The sequence below is a fragment of the Nicotiana tabacum genome, chromosome 20 (assembly GCF_000715075.1).
Source record: "Nicotiana tabacum cultivar K326 chromosome 20, ASM71507v2, whole genome shotgun sequence".
Lineage (NCBI taxonomy): Eukaryota > Viridiplantae > Streptophyta > Magnoliopsida > Solanales > Solanaceae > Nicotiana > Nicotiana tabacum.
In genome coordinates, this window is record NC_134099.1 from 159,153,132 (window position 1) to 159,170,691 (window position 17,560).

The 17,560-nt window shown below is 33.3% G+C and overlaps 1 protein-coding gene across 2 annotated transcripts; it reads right to left on the minus strand.

Annotated features, from left to right (window-relative positions):
- Positions 1 to 6,850: 6,850 nt before the first annotated feature.
- Positions 6,851 to 11,860, minus strand: LOC107806927 (uncharacterized). 2 transcript variants are annotated; one of them, XM_075241197.1, is made up of 8 exons: positions 11,638 to 11,860; positions 11,477 to 11,539; positions 10,691 to 10,757; positions 9,481 to 9,600; positions 8,721 to 8,761; positions 8,267 to 8,572; positions 8,070 to 8,172; positions 6,851 to 7,141 (listed from the first exon to the last, which is right to left on the minus strand). In XM_075241197.1, exons 1-8 carry the CDS (start codon positions 11,785 to 11,787, stop codon positions 7,059 to 7,061), a joined length of 933 nt encoding a protein of 310 aa, XP_075097298.1. In that variant the 5' UTR covers positions 11,788 to 11,860; the 3' UTR covers positions 6,851 to 7,058. The 2 variants fall into 2 exon arrangements, with proteins under 2 accessions (XP_075097298.1, XP_016486683.2); XM_016631197.2 differs by having other exon boundaries at positions 8,721 to 8,765; positions 9,500 to 9,600; positions 11,638 to 11,858.
- Between the last annotated feature and the right edge of the window lie 5,700 nt (positions 11,861 to 17,560).

Below are 17,560 nucleotides of genomic sequence, written 5' to 3' on the forward strand. Positions count from 1 at the left end.
ATCCCTTCCAGGCTCCAGTCCCTATCTTTGTAAAAAAATAGAACATTCTAGTATTCATATCTAGCTATACTATTCTAGAGTGCACCTGTATGTCTCACAAGGAGATCTATTAGTACATTTGCAATATCATTCGGAAGTGTCAACTAATGCAAACAATCCATCTATCATTTTGGGTTACTCTAATCCCAACCGGATTATGATATCACGTCCTTCTCTTAAACCACATCTGTTAGCTTCCATAGGCATAACTGAGATGGGTGTGACCGATTGTACATACTTCTGTTACTATTGAAGGTATCTCAAAAGGCTTATATTTTTCTGCCTGAATTGTAAATACTGATATTCTTCATTAACTGGGCGCCTCGTACCCTTCTCTGCCTTCCTTCTTTTACTTGTTGAAACTTGTATCTACCTTCTGATTCTCTCGTTGCTTTTTACCATAAGGGTGGATAGATACTCATGCATTAAGGCTCCTTATCAAGAAACTTACACATCTTAGTGCACACATGATCCGTTGAAGTCCTTACATTTACTCATCATAAGTATCATTCAAAATCGAGTTCCTCTGACTCAACTCTTCCACAACCACATGCAATCTCTTACCAACTGTATTTTGGTTGTAGGTATCGTCTTATTACAACTAAAATAGAATTTAGGAGTCTGAACTCTTACAAGCGAGCTCTACCACACGTTCTAGAGTAAGAAGAAAGAGTGACAGTCTTAAATGCCCTGTAGCCTCCTACTTATAAGTGTGGTGCACAACATACCCATAAACAAGACTCTCCTAGACACAGCTTGTAGATTCCCTAGGACAGAACTACTCTGATACCACATTTGTCACGGCTCAAACCGATGGGCCGCGACGGGCACTCAGTACCATACACAACCGAGTACCAACGTAACATATCTTTTGTATCATACTATCATAGGTAAATGAGACAGAAAGGCTGTTATGAGATAACTAGAATGAAACATGAGGGAATACTCAATATAGGATGACCCATCTTGATATACTGACTTATACGTATGATGTATGGGCCTATAAGGCCGGCATAATCCTTAATGTACTCAAAACATAGGTCGACAAGGCCATACAAGTATCCGTACATGACATCTGTCTACAAGCCTCTAAGAATACATAAATATTATTAAGGTCGGGACAGGGTCCCGCCATACTAGTCAATACATTCCCCGATCCTACTGACAAAATAAGCAACTTCGGAGCAAATGGAGCGCACCAACACCTTCCACTGAGATGATAGCCTACCTGTAGGACTCTCAACCTGTCTATCGGGACCTGCGGGCATGAAACGGAACGTCCCCAGGCAAAAGAGACATCAGTATAAATAAAGTATCGAGTATATAAGGAATGAACATCAGTAAATGAAAGTAATGAGAGAAACATGGAGTAAAAGACTCAATATGTAAGTCTGAATAGCTCTGTGAATCATTTAATAATTAAAATATCATGCATATTGTATAAATGTCGTACCATGCATAGGTATATGCATACATAACATCATCAAGCCTATGAGGGCATCCCATCATATCATCTCGTTCACTGTGGGAAAAATCATCAACGTATACCAGCTGATCAGGTGGTGGTGCGTATATAACGCCGTAACCTTTTTCCATATTCCATATATATATATATATATATATATATATATATATATATATATATATATATATATATATATATATATATATATATATATATATATATATATATATATGCGTATATAATGTCATCTGGTCATGGGTCAATGTACATGTATAAATGAATGCAATGCATGAGAAGTACGTCAATAAAATCTTTTCGGAACGTCGTACGACCTTTATAACTTTTGATTAATATCATGAAATAAACTTTATCAATTTACGTATTTTTCTGAGACATGAAAAGATGATAGAATAATAGGATACATGGGGAATCAAGAACATAGGCATTTCTAGTATTTCTATGAATAGAGTCATTTATGAAAGTTGTGCATTTGCTCGTTTCGTTTGTATCGTATGGATCATGCCAAAAGGAACGAAGGGATAGCCTTAACATACCAGAACCGATTTTTTTTGACAATCCCTCTAACACACGTTAATTGCGACAAGACACGTAACGGCGGATCAAAATAGGGAAAAATCCGTATGATATTATTGAGAAAGATTGCACCGTACTCCTTTAGAATCGCAAAATCCCGTTACTATTTTCTAAGAAGTCTCATAGTATAACTTCGGATAAATTTTTTTGCTTAGGGCTCGTTACTTGGAGATTGGATGTAAGCATCTCCACTTTATTTATTATTAAGCCACAAAACTCTTTAGATGTGTCATCTTGCAACATGAAGTAAGATTCACAATTAGCTTTTGAATCCTTTTTCCCTTGCTGCCACGTTAGCCACCTTAAGCTTATCCATAATCTTAATTAATTATTCATCAATCTCTTGATTAACTTGTTAATTTTTTATTAATCAATAATTAACCAATTACTCACATAATTAAAAAAATTCTCAAATTACTTAAAATACTACTCACTTTTAACATACCTTATACACCTCACAATCATGGTCATGTGATACCTTATATAGCACAAGTCCATAAATATCGGGTATTATAGCTTAAACCGTATTTTATCCTAAAATATCAAACTTCGACGAAACTTACCTTCACGAATATACTTATCATTGTTTGAAATAACATAATACTTATAATCTTTAAAAAATCTCATTCTCGAGCTTACGTCGATTAAAATTACAACGAAACTTTAACGTACGAAAATATGGGATGTAACATCTCATTTCCGAGCTCATATCAATTTACTTACGGCGTACTTTTACGTATGAAAACATAGGTGTAGCATAGCTATAAATAATGGGGTTAATAACCATTGTAGACACATGAAACATTCTGCACATAAAAGCAGTAATTTATTTTCTTACTACGATGAATTCAAGCATTTGAATTTTTTCTTGTTCTTGTTATCGAAAAGGTTAAGTCCTTAACCAAGCTTGTTTTTCATTTAACTTTATTCGTTAATCTATTTTTTGTTATTTTTTATAAATTCAATTGTACTAATATTAAAGTACTTAAAACTTCAAATATTTTTATTACGTATAAAAACTACTATGCATCCAGTATGATCATTGTCACAGAGGTGGAGCCAAGATTTGAAACTTATGAGTTTGGGATTCTAAATCTTTTAAGTTAGTGTATATTAAATTATTTTTTCATATTCAATAAATTTCATAAAATAAACAGTACATGATTTGGATCAAAACTATTGGATTCGACGGAATCCATAGCTTCTACTCTCCCTCTGCTCCTACTTATCGACGGGGAGATAAGACTCTTTATTAGCAAAAAATAACAATAATAACAAGGAAAATACATAGTTTACTCATCGACCTTGCAACAAAATTCATGTTACACACCGCTAGAGAACGAAAAATATTTTACACATTCAACCTTTCAAAAGTGTGTCTAAGACACCATTTTTGTGTTTGACCAATTTTTCAAAATAACGTAAAAGTCACGCCCTAATAGAGTCGTAAAATGTGTCATTGACTTTAAAAAGGAAAAAAAAAATATTAAAAATTACTATTAAAACTCGTCTTTTTCATCTTCTTATTTTCTATCTTAAGCACCATTGTTGCTACCACCTAGTTGTTCGTGAGAAAGTTTTCAACAACACCAAAATTTAACCACACTATCTAAATAGCTAGCTGAAAATAATCGAGCAACAAATTGAGTTCAACAACCCAATAATCAACAAGACCCAATTGAATTTTCAAGTTTTTTTTTATACTACAACAATGGTGGATTCTAGATTTTTCTCACCAAACCTTTAATACTATTGTTAAAGCTTTTAAATCTATCACAAATAAATGATTTTCAAAATATTTGGATAATAAACCAACAAAAACCGCTCAATTATAGATCTAAAATTTTATGTTCTTTCAAAAATTCTATTCGGGGAAGAAGATGAGGGGGAGGGTGGTATGCGGAAGAAGACCAGAGGGGGAGGGAACACAAAAAATGAGATATTTTACGTGTTTCACGTGTTTTTTGTGTGTGTAAACACGCAACTGCTATCTGGTAAAAAAAATAGTTTGTCTTAGATACACTTTTAAAAGGTTGAGTGTGTAAAAGATGTCTCGTGTAGTAGAGATGTGTAACAGGGATTTTGCGATAAGGTTGATGGGTAAATTATGTATTTTGCCTAATAACAAAAATAACAGTAACAATCGATTAATTTTGTCCCCTATTTCCAGGAGCTGAAGGGCTCTCATGTTTTGGAACATCAATATCAATTGCAGCTAAACTCTGTCTCAGATCTCTTGCTGCCACTGTGGAACCAAAACGAAAGAATGGTTGTTCATTAAATATATTCTTTTAGTTACATTACAATTTCATAGAAGAAATAACTTATTAGATCATTTTATTCGATTATAGATTACTTTTGTATTAAAGTTGCAGTTTACTGGTCGCAATTTCATGGAATATCATTTAAGTGGGTGTTTGGACATAAGAATTCCAAAATTCTAAAAAAGTAATTTTTTTTCAAGTGAAAAATGATATTTGAAAATTAGAGTTATCTTTGGACATGAATATAATTTTGGGTTGTTTTTGAATTTTTGTGAGTGATCTAAATGAATTTTGAAAAATAGTTTTTTGGAGTTTTTCAAATTTTTGAAAAATTCTAAAATTCATCTTCAAGAGAAAATTAAAAATTCAGCCAAATACTGATTTCGAAAAAAAGTAAAAAATAATATAACTCACTCGTCGTGTCCACTCTTGTGGGTGCTACAGGGAAGAGCAATCCAGCCAAAAGTAATAGGACATAAAGAAAGTAAGCGTAGCCTTGTAGAACATTGTCTCAAGCACAAAATAGAAATTTATTTTGAAAGAAATCGTAGCTTTTGTCAATTTATTTATAGGAAAAAAGGGACTCAATTGCACTGTTCTCTTAATTTTGAAGATTTATAATTTCGTTCAAAAAGTCAAGTCTTCTCTTAAATTCCACAATTTGATTTACAATTTTCAAACTTAAACAGCAAAAGGTCATGTCAAGTCTTAAATGCGACTCCGTGTAGTCTAATTTTTCTAAGAAAGTAATGTGTGCTCGTAACAACCGGCCATAGTTATAAATATGATGTTTTGTACATAAAATGAATATCATAATCACTAATTTAATATGCATTTTTTTCGCTTTTAGCCCGCGCCAAAAACTATTTACATTCAATAGCCCAAAAAGTGTAGAAAATATATATACTAGTCTTAGGGTACGCGCTTTGCGCGTGTTCTTTGTGTCAATAAATAAATTATTTTTAAGAAATCACATAAATAGTATTAAACGATGTGTTTGAGTTGTAAAATTAAAATAAAAAGTATAACTTTGTAAATATATGTTCATAGACTCTATTTAGTTAGCTCTATAAAGGATAAAATCTTGCCACGTGAAAGTCCTCAATATTTTATAGGAATACCTTGTGAAAATTATGGAAAACAAATAATTCCAAAATATACTTTTATCGCGATGATTGTTAGATAATACAAATTGATTAATTAAACCTTTTGTCTTTTATAGATATAAGAATGATGCGGTTGGCCTATAACTCCAAAAAAAATTAATAGGAGTGACAATATAAATTCTAAAAATATAATGTTGAGTTCATATTTTATAAACATAATGTATAAAAAAAAATAAGGGGATGTTATTTTGGAATATTTACGAAAAAGAAAAGAAAATTAATGGCAACTCATTAGTAATACATGTTATACATTTTTCTCCCGCATTATTGTAAAATTTTGGCCTTTAAAATTTTCATACTACACCTAACTTTTAGATGGTCAAAATGAATTAAAGTTATAGATGGTTAAAACATGAACTACACTTTTATGATAGAAGTAATTTTTAAAAAAAAATTATTATATAATTTCACGTACATAATATTTAATTCGGAAGAAATGTGCATGAAACCTTTGCTTTATCAAATATATGTGCGCGCCTAATTTGCATGCCTACATACAATAAGCAAATATATTATAAACGAATTGTTTGATTTATATAAGGTAAAAAATTAATAGATTTTAATATTCTAAATATTAGCATTTCTTATCGAATCTAATAAGGAAAGATTTAATAACTAAAATTTCAATTAATTTTTAAAGCCTTAAATATTAGAAATTAACTTAAATTACAATTTTAGACATTATGAAATTTTCAAGAGGTAAAAAAGAAAGAATCACAATTCGCTAAGGGCAAAGTATTATAAGAAAAAGATTCTGCGGCAAGTATGGTAAGCGAATGCTACAAGCCTACAACTAAAGTGAATTTTCAAGCTAAGTGATTTTGGCCAATAATTGAACATAGATTTATGGCAATAATTCGCATATTCTATTCCTTTCTTCCCTAAATATTAGAAAAAATATAGTTATAGTTGTATCATAATTAAAGTAAATAATTTATACAAGATAAAATTTTAATTAATTTTAAAGTTATTTTCTACAGAATCCAAATATGGAAAGATATAATAAATAAAATTTTATTTGATTTAGAAGTCCTAAATATTAGGAAAATAAGTAAATTACTATTTTGTCTAGTATAAAATATATTTTTAAAGGATAAAAAAGGCGAACGATATTTCGCTAAGGGCCTTCGTGCTTTTAATATAGTATAGATATAGATTTTGACTGCTATAATACAATATCATTTTCTCCTCGTAAATCACTAAGTAGCCATACAACACTCGGCCCAAATAATGCTTACAAATCCCATACCTTTCTTGGTTGGACCAACCCAACCGGCAATTGGAAGAGCAAAGAAGCGGAACTAGAAGAAAACTTTCTACTCTTTATGGATAATCAATTCACTCACCGGTAATTTCCAAATAACGTTAGATATTGAAGAGAAAATTTTGTTCTACTACTATAACATAATTTAGTCTTCTATTTAAGAAAGAAAACAATTCCCTATTCTTTTTCATACAGATCTTGTTCTGGATTCCCCATTTTACATAGATGAACTACAAGAAACTAAAACCAGACAACTAAACCAAACTTCACCTGAAGTGGAGCTTCCAGACCTCTCGAACGTTAGACGAACCATCTGTAACTTCAGCAACAAGAGAAGCCGCTAGAATACCTGATTAAGTACAAACTCGTGAGGTTAATTTCTTGTCGAAACTCTTAAAAACGAGCAGAAAAACGTCCACTGGAAATAATGGAAAGGGTTAAAAGCAACGACGACAGAAAAGGAACAGTGACAAGTAGGACAGTGCCCTGAAAAACCATTTGAAGTATAATGCAGTCGAGCAAGCTAGCAGCGATGGAGTCTTATAAGTGTATATTTAGCCCCAGCCTTTCTATGCCATGAAGAACAAGTAAGGACTAAGGTGCAATGCAACCACAAGAACGCTGACATGAAACTCCAGGATTGATCGCGCTACCCAGTGGCGAAGCCAGGAATTTCCTCAACAGAGTTCAAACTTGTCGGGAATTGTTTTTTACTTCTTTCAAGTTTTTTACCTATATACGGAATGTAATTTTCCAACAAAGTGTAGCTTCGCCCCTGGTGCTACCCCGATTGGATATATACTAACAGTAGTAGTAACTGGAATCCTCATGATAATCCAAGAGCACTAGTTGCTCCTCTGTTTCCAGTATGCATAGGATGCAACGAAATCTTGAGCTCTTTCTATAGGAAACTAGGCATTTGATGGATCATATACTTCACATGCACGCAAATACATATGATAAACTATATACGTATAATTCTTTTAACCCTAAAAAGCAGTCACAAGGGAATGAGATAAGACATAAGAAGCATTATTCAAGGCAAACGGCGGGGTGTAAAAACAATCCTATCCACCTCATGGTATGACCAATAAAGCATAATGATTCTCGGGAAAAAAAGAAACTGACAACCTATATTTAACAGCTAATATGAAGACATGTTCAATAATTCAACATCTTTAGAGAACAACTCTCCATTTAACAATAGAAAATGCAGTAGAAGTATGTAAATGTCACTTTTCGAAGAATAAAGAGTAAAAGTAGACAGAGTAGCTCACCGTCTTTCTCCACAATCGAAATAAATCGCCTTGATCCACCACCGACACCAAAATAATGCTTCTTTGCAGCTAGATATACAATTCCATGAGGACTATGTAAGCACTGTACAAAGAAGAAAAAGGACGGAAAGAAAGAGATAGCTTAGAAGTGAGGAAATTCAATGATAAAACTATATTAAAACTTCAACCAAACACACCTTTTTAATAAGTTTGTACAAAGTAGGTAGAGTAGAAACTGAGTAAACTGTCTCTGCCATGAGAATTATATCATAACCAGTAGCCTGATCGACAGTATGGCCGCTTTTTGCACCATCTTCATCAGCAAGTACATGAGGAAGAATCAGATGAGCTTCACTCCAATCACTAGCAAAGAAGCGAACTTCAGCGCTATTATTGCCATCTTTGGCCAACAGGTTTTGTTGAATATTGGCATTGACATTAGGAATCGTTAGGCATTGCAGCACCTCAGCATTGAAGTCATGAAAGTGTACAGCATGAGCACCCTAGTACACCAAAGTAAAATGCTTAATCAACTCAGCATTGAAGTCATGAAAGTGTACAGCAGGAGCACCCTAGTACACCAAAAGTAAAATGCTTAATCAAGAGGACGGCAAGACAAGCAATCACAAATCAATTCAAGCATTTATGTACCTTAAGACAGGCAAAGATCCCAGGAAGACCATGACCACAACCTAGCTGAAAACAATGAAAGAGAGTCAACAAGTAAATAATGTGAGATAATTACAAGAGTCAAGTACTAAGTCAAGTTTAGTTGGAAAATATAAGAGCATTAGGGTGTCGATCCCTCAGGGCAATCACAACAGAAGCTAATAGCAATAATGACAGTGACAATAACCATTACAAACTCTTATGTCAATAAGCAAAATGAAAATCTTATAACGACACGTTATAGAAATCAACATTTTCACTGGCAATCACAAATTTTAACTCAAATGATTATGTTCAATCAAAAAGGGAAGGGGGAAAAATTAGATTGAAAGGAGGAAAAGACCAACCAAACAAACAAACGAAGGAGAAGACTTCTAATAAATGAAAAACTGAGTCAAGTTACAAGGGACTAAGCGGACCCGGAGATGCAAAATTTCCTCTCCTAGAGATGGTTTCTCTGGGTACTCAATAGAAACTTCTAGTGTCATAATCAATAAGCACTTAAACAAGAATAGTATAAAAGATCAAGCATGTGACTCGTACAGGGAAAGAAAATACCATTAACGGAAAAATACTTTAGTATGCTTAATGAACAATATGACCCTACTACTTGCATACAATTAATTCCAACATCATTTTTACTAAAACTGCAATGAGAAGGTAAATGGGAAAACCAACGAAGAGTGGATTTAATAAGTTAGGATCAGCAGTCTCTACATATAGCAGAAGATCAAAGATTCACCTCCACAATAGGAGCCCACCTCTAAAACTCGTTTTCCAGTCAGTGACAATTGCCCACTTAGCATCTCGGAGTTCAGAGTCTTCACTAAATCTAATGAACCTTCCCACAATTTTAGCCCGCCTGCAAAATGGGAATAAGACAAATGAGAATATCAGTCATCTGGGTGCAGTTCACATCCTAAATAGTGAACAATAATCACTACCGTATCTTTCCATTAACGGACTTGCCAATCATTAGTGTCTAACTGGGAGTTGAAAAGTATAAAATTTCTGTAATGAGCCTTTTCTTCATCAATTTTGCTGTATGAGCTGCATCATGACAGTAAATTTAACCTCTGTGTAACCACATCCACATGAAAGGAAACCAGCCAACAATATAGCAAACTTCGGACTCCAGAACGGAAAATCGTGTGTTAGTGAAGATATCACTCATGTCTCAATGCAACATCAATGTCGTAGATTAAGATCCTTCATGGATAACTAGTTAATTCTCAACCAATCTATATGGTTATTTTCTCCCATTTTAGGTCCTTTCATACAACTTCTCCTTGATGTAAATTTAGGTTTACCTCGTCTCCTTAAAATCATTTCTAATCATGTCCAACCTTATCTGGTTGCACATATATCTTTGCATATGTATTCCTATGAAATTCACCTAATGAATATTTTGGACTTAGAAGCCCAAAATTCATTCATATAACTTGCTAGAAGATTGAAGATTTTCACTTTGGTTGTAAAACTACAGCAACGCTCCTCTTATATTTTAAAGTAATCGTTACTGCAACACTAGTTTACGTTGTTTCTTTTATGTTGGTTATCTCTACTATGTTAGTGTCAATACTTTTCTTTTCTTCAGTATATTCATCCTTAGCGACTCTTGTATTTTCAAGCATGTTTTGAAAACGTCTTTAATGAGCCCAGGGTCTATCGGAAGCACCATACCTCATTTGTGGGATCACACTGGGTATATTGTTGTTATTGTACAAACTTTATTCAGCAATAAAATTTGACATATATTACCTATAATTCCCCACGGTGTGGAATAATACTGGGTATGTTGTTGTTGTACCTATAATTCCCAATTTAGTAAACTAAAAACATTCACATTTAAACTACAGTCAATTTAATAAAGTTCACACAATTCATGTTGAGGTATCAGTAGTTATGATGAGCATGAAGGAGGTAAAGTGGAGAACTAAATTGTCAAATACCTTCATATTTGCCGGGGACTAAATCGGAATTAGACAAGCCAAATACCTCCTTTGTACTCACCCTTCCCTAACAGAGAAGTGAACACTCATTAAGGCAACCAAAGATAATTGAAGCTAAATCGTTCTTGAGCTCAACAAAATAACAGACTTTTGTAGCTCAGTATGTCCATAATATTTTTAAAAAGAAAAAAGAAGATCAACAAATTGAATCTTTTAGCATGTTCATAATTTTGTCTAAATGTTGATTGAAACAAGTTATTTTAACTAAAAGCTGGCATCTTAAAGAAAAAATGACTGAACTTATTAAAAAAAAAAATCTTTAGAGAAAATATTTCTACAATTCAAAGTAACCAAACACTGAAACATAATTTAAAGGGAAGCTCGGTGCACTAAGCTCCCGCTATGTGCGGGGTCCAGGGAAGGACCGGACCACAAGGGTCTATTATACGCAGTTTTACACTACATTTCTGCAAGAGGTTGTTTCCACGGTTCGAACCCGTCACATCCTGGTCCACCTGTTGCGTCCGAGTTCCCCTTCTACGGAAACCAGAGGCGAAGCTATGTTGGCCCAAGGGTGGTCAACTGAACACCCTTCGCCAAAAAATTATACTACGGATAAGATAAAATATTACTTGTTATTGATTAAAAATAGACTTTGAACACCCTTACGTAGCCCATTCAAAATTTGAACACCCTTATTCTGAAACATAATTTGATCAAGAAAAATATTTTTGCCATATAAAAACACCCCCATAGAGTTAATGGAAAAAATAGAATTAATCTTACCTTAAGTAAAGTCAGGCCATCCATATTTATAGGCTCCACATTAAACTCCACATTTGATGAAACCTACTCAACATTCAAAAATTAATTCATTTTACTATTCATAACTAACCACTTAACAAAATAATGTAATATGTTGTTTGTATTTGTACAAAAGAAAGTACCTGTGAGGAAAGTACTTCAACACAAGGAGGTGGAGGTGGAAGAGGCTTGTTTTCGGGGACATCAAGAAATCCTAATCCAAACCCAGATTGGGATTTTTCATCAAACAGACGAAATGGTTCGGGACCAGTTGCTGACGAGTTCGCCTCCATTGCTAAGCTGAAAAGTTTGAGCTTCCAGTGTTGACGGCAGCTGGTGGAAGTACACGGCAGCTGTTTTTTCTAAATGGGCCAACACTTGTGGATTTCTTAAACGGGCTTATTAATTGGGTTTCATCTGTTTTGGGCCCACTTAATTCATTGGGCAGGTTTTTCTAATGGGCCAAGACGTACCGAAGGACTTATTTATTGCGCTTTCGTTTTGCTGATGTTTTACGAGTTAAAATAGCACGGGCTAGCCAGTTTTCGGACTGGTCATTCAAAAATAGCTAGCGTTTAAAAAGTTATTAAAAAATAGCCATTATTTTGCTGCAATAGGGACCGGTCCAGCATATTATACTGGACCGGTATATTATACTGGAACTCCAGTATATTATGCTGGAGTTCCAATATACTTATGCTGGAACTCCATTATAATATGATGGAGTTCCAGTATACTTATGCTGGAACTCCATTATAATATGATGGAGTTTCAGTATACCTCCAGTATACTTATGCTGAACTCCAGTATCTTATGCTGGAGTAATTTTCGGATTTTGAATAGTGTTTTCGTTCAAATTTATCTTTACATGAAAGTGGCTAAATTTCGATTACTTTTAAAACTACAGCTATTGTTGAATGACCACTTGTAAATCTGGCTATTTTTGAATTTCTCCCATTTTACGACCATTTTCAGGCCGCTCCAATGGAATCTTTTTATTGTGGAAATGACATCGAGGTAGCACTTTTAAGCATACCATTTAAAATATATTTAAATATTAGGGAATTCGCTCAAACTTTAGGACACGGCGTCCTGAAGTTTAACATCGAAATTTAAACTTCAGGACATCGTGTCCTAAAGTTCGAAAATTGTGTCCAGAAATTTGAATCTTATATCATGGCTTTTAAATTAGCAGTTCAGACATTGAGGACACTTAGTCCTGAATTTTAAATTAGTTGCTGATAATTTAGGATACTAAGTTCTGAATTTCAAATTAGTAACTCAAAAATTAAGGATAATTAATCCTGAAGTTTGGTGAATTAGCTAATCCTTAAATACATTGTAAATTGTGAATATATTTCAAATAGCAGGTTTAAAGGTGGCTACTAGTGCACTTCGCGCTCTTTTACTCGGGTTAGAGAAAAAGTTATTAAATGTCTAGCAATTCTTCAAGCTTGGTGCTAATGAGGTTTTTTTGATATAAAAAAGAAGATTATAGCTTTGCCATAAAAATAATCTTCTATCTATATAGAATAACAAAGGCAAAACAATGTTAGGCTGACAAGTGGAATACCCACAATGTTAACACATGTAAATAATTAGGACAACTCTTCAAGATAGTTGGAGTTTTTGTCTTCAAACTATAATTCAGCAAAATAAAGTTAATTTTTGAAATCTGAAAAACTGACAATACTCCCACGAAGTTGGTTTACAATCCTCCCACGATTTTTGCTTTCCAGAATTTCCTTCCCTTATTTGTGGTGGCTGTTATTAGAAAAAAAGAATCCTCCCACTTTCTTAGTTTGCCCTATTTTACTCAACAACTACCATCTAAAATTCTCAATGAGTTTGTTTATACATAAAAGTTTTTAAAAAAAAAGTTATTTCAACAAAACAGTCCGCATCTCATCAAACGTGAAGTTATTTCATCAAAGGCAAAATAGTCGGCATTATCCCACGACTGATCGTGCTCCCAAACGTGGGCTTCCAACTCAAAAATCCCTATTTTATCTACACATCTATAACTGCAAGATTTATGCACTTTATAGTTTCAAAACCTTTTGAACTTCATGTTTTATCTACTCAGTATACCAGTATGATTACAATTACTTTGCAAATATGGCTACACAAATTCATGATATCAAACAAATTTCAGGCAACTTGATGCAGTGAAATCTCAAAGTTAGAGTCGTTCGAATGTGAGTAATGCCGGATCGCTTTAAGCCGGAAATACCGTATTCAATTGAATTGGTTTTATAGGATTCTAAGGTAACATATTAAACTTTCTCATAGTTTTACACTTAGTAACGTAGTCGCATTCTATATGAAAATTCAGAATAAGAGGAGCAAACTAGCTAGGAAAATTAGATAAGCAATAAATGAAAGGCTGCAACAAGGCAGGACATCGATGGAAACTGATTAACCTTATAGATTATTTTTCTTCTCAGTTTCTCTTTTTAGTTTTTGTCAAAGTGATCCGGCATTACCTCTTTTTAGTACAAGTGTTCCTCTTTCTGTCTATTAATGTTGCCTTCATAATTGATATACAACAAACTGTACCATTCTACTTTTTGACATTTAAATCTTGAGGACAACTTTAGGCAGTGATGAAAGTATATACGAGCTTATAATTGTTGGCTTCATAATTGTGCATTAATAATGAATATGTGTTCCTCTTTCTATCTATTAGTGTTGCCTTCATAATTGATATTGATCATAGGCTAAAAACTCGTGTTTTAGTCGTAGTAACAACACTTTAATTATTGCATTTTACAAATATTTGAGCTTAAATGATTATAAATTATACTAAATTCATGATTTATGCCTTGCAGGAAGAGTTTCCAACTTAAAAATTAATTCGGGATGAATTTGAGTAATTTGAGGCTTTGAAGTCTGAGTAAAAGCTAAATAAATCAAGTTGGAATCAAGTTGAGTAAAATGGCCATAACGTTTTGCTCAGAACTCCGTTTGGGCTCCATAATATATTGATGGAAAGCTATTTAAAAGGGCTACAACTTTCATGTTTTGCATTTTACCGAGTTCCCACTAGCGCGGTCAGTAGCGCGCCCAGATGCGCGGCCGCGCTAGTTGTGCGCGTCCAAGACAGAATACTGGGCAAACTAGCGCGCCCAGATGCGCGGGCGCGCTAGTCCAGTCCGGAAAACCAATTTTTTGGGGGAAAAATGGGAAATCTGAGAGGATCCACTCAACTTACATAAAGTAAAGCTCCATTATTGAGATAGGAGATCAGATTTTGAGGGAGAAAAAGCCATAGAAGAAGGAAGAGCTTCATCTTGGAGCTAAGAAAGGAGAAGAAGAACAACATCTTGGAGCAAGGATTCAAAGAGTTTTTCTAAAATTTCTTCTATTTGTTTGTTTATATTATGTTTAAGACTTTTATTGTTGATTTTTATGTGAATATGAGTAGCTAAAAACCCAAGTATTCTTGGGTCATGGATGTTAGATGATCTTGTTATTTGAAGCTTAGATTGAAGATCTTGAATCTATCGTTATGGGTTGTTTATTTGATTATGCTTTTAATTATTTTACTGTGTAGCTAACAGTGAAATATTATTTACGGATCTCAAGTTAAACTTGAAAAGGGAAATTCTTGATTGCATATAGAATCAAATAGAGCAAGATCCGGATCCTGGGCATCGGGTGAAAGATTCGCAATTAAAATAGAACTATACTTAATTGTCTTGCTTGGTTGAAAAATAGGAGTTGTAAATGCATTCTTGCTAATATTAATACCATAGACATATAGGTATTAGTTTAACTTGAATAGATGCATAAGAACTCGAAAGATTCTTATGAATATTATTAACCCTATAATTAATAACCCGGATAATTCAATAAATCAATCTTAAGCTAAAATAGTAGCATGATCTCTAGCAAGTCCATGACCTTAGAATATCTTTACCAAAATTGTTATAAACATATTGTGAAATTGGTGTAGTAATTTTGTGTTGAATTATTGTGCAATTATTAAGTACGTTGTAAATTGGTTCTTTATATATTTTGTGATAATTTAACTTGAATTGATAATTGTTTGAGTCTACATCAGTCGATAAGTTGATCACAATTCCTCGTGGGAACGATACTCTACTTACTACTATATTACTTGTCGATCGTGTGCACTTGCGTGAGTGTTTTGGTCGCAACAAGTTTTTGCAACAAATTGTACCATTCTGCTTTTTGACATCTTGAGGACAACTTTAGGCAGTGATGAAAGTATATACGAGCTTATAATTGTTGGCTTCATAATTGTGCACTAATAATTAATCTGATTTTGTAGGGTGATCGTATACATACTTCAATCGGAAAGTATGTTATTAAGTTTTTTAGGAACAAGATACATGAACTTCGCTTATATCGTATGAACTACTTTGTCGTCGGACCAAATAATTTGAAGTTGAGGACTACAACACACAACCTGAGGCTGACATTTACTCAAAAGACATTTGTTGAGGAAACAAACGATCCTTCCTTTCATATGAACATCTTTAACTTGCACCCTTTTGATCAACTCACAAATAAATGTGAGATAGAATTACTCGGTAATTCTTCTTTTCATTTTTATTGAACTAATGGTATTTGTAAAACTATGTGACTAACTTTTGTATTTATAGATGTTGTTGGTCAGGTTGTGACCTATGAAGATGTTAAGGCCTACAAGCAAGGAGACGACGAAAATCTCTTTATTAATGTTGTACTCGAGGATGATCTGTAAGCAATTCAAAAATATAAACAATATTTTATAGATAGATTACATATATATGTGTTTATTAACCTTACCACAAAACGTATAGGAGGAATAGGATTTTGGCAACCTTATGGAGCGAACATGTGGATCAAATGCAACATCACTTGAATGAATCTACCGATGATCTTTTGATTGTTATTTTTCAGCATATGAAAGCTCAAAAATTTCGAGATTTACCATAAATTACATGTATTTTTCTATTTTAGTGTATAAAAATTTTAAATTTCGAATTTTTATTCATAGTTCATTTGATACACAGGTAATTACTCAGTGCGTAGCTGTTGGTATCAAACAAAGATATGGATAAATTCTGCGTTGCCGCAGTCTATTGACTTTAAATCCAGGTTTGTCAAGTGTATAGTTCTTTTCTATATGTACACAAAATATAACAATAGTATTTATAAATTATAATTTTTGGCTTATGCAGATTAGTTGCAGCATGTCAATCAAACATTGCGCGAATCACTCAAACAAGTTCTCAGCAAAGTTACTCTGTTAGAGATGAATTAGACAAAAGAATTGTACTGTTTAAAACTATTACGGATTTAGTTTAATGCACGCAAGTGAGTTTAATTTACTTTGTCAATTATATTTACCTTATGTTTTCTGTTTTGCATTTACAATAAAAAAATAAAAAAAATAGGAATGTAGCTATTGGATTGCGGCAAAATTTGTTAATTTGGAACTTGACTGGGATGGTCATACTTAGCATGCAATAAGTGTAGTCGAAAGGTTGATAAAGTTGGAAATAAATACTTTTGTAAGAAATGCAATGAAGAAGAATTTTCATTTACTCACAGGTAATTACTAATTGGCCCTATTTAAAATATTCTATCTATAAAAAATATGCATAAGGTTAATCAAAATTGAGTTGCAGGTATAGGCTTCAAGTTCGTGTTATGGATGGAACAGCTTTTATCTCATTGTTGCTTTGGAATCGCGAAGCTATGCAGCTTATAGGGAAGTCCACAAAAGAACTTAAGGAAAGATTACTTGATGTATACTACTAAAGTTAATTTGATTAACCATAAAAATATTTCTAACCTATAAAATTTAGTGTAGAATTCACTTGCGGGTGGTGACTGTTCTTATCCAAGTGAACTGGACGATATTCTTTATAAAAAATTCATGTTCAAGGTTATTGTTAAGCAAGAGAATATTGAGTCTTAAGTCGAAGTCTACAAAGTTCTTAAGCTTACTGATGATGATGACCTTCTAAAGGAATACAACCACAGTTTATTCGAAGACAATATCACTGTAAACTTTTTTAACTCACAAACATCCTCATACAAAATTTAAGT

Bases quoted from the DNA above. Each gene is read 5' to 3' on its own strand.
- LOC107806927 (XM_075241197.1), bottom strand. From the start codon at position 11,787: ATGGAGGCGAACTCGTCAGCAACTGGTCCCGAACCATTTCGTCTGTTT. The intron at 9,601-10,690 runs GTATTTGACAAT...CCCATTTTGCAG, and splicing joins AGTCCCCGGCAAATATGAAG to GCGGGCTAAAATTGTGGGAA. The intron at 8,173-8,266 runs GTGTGTTTGGTT...TTCTTTGTACAG, and splicing joins TGTACAAACTTATTAAAAAG to TGCTTACATAGTCCTCATGG.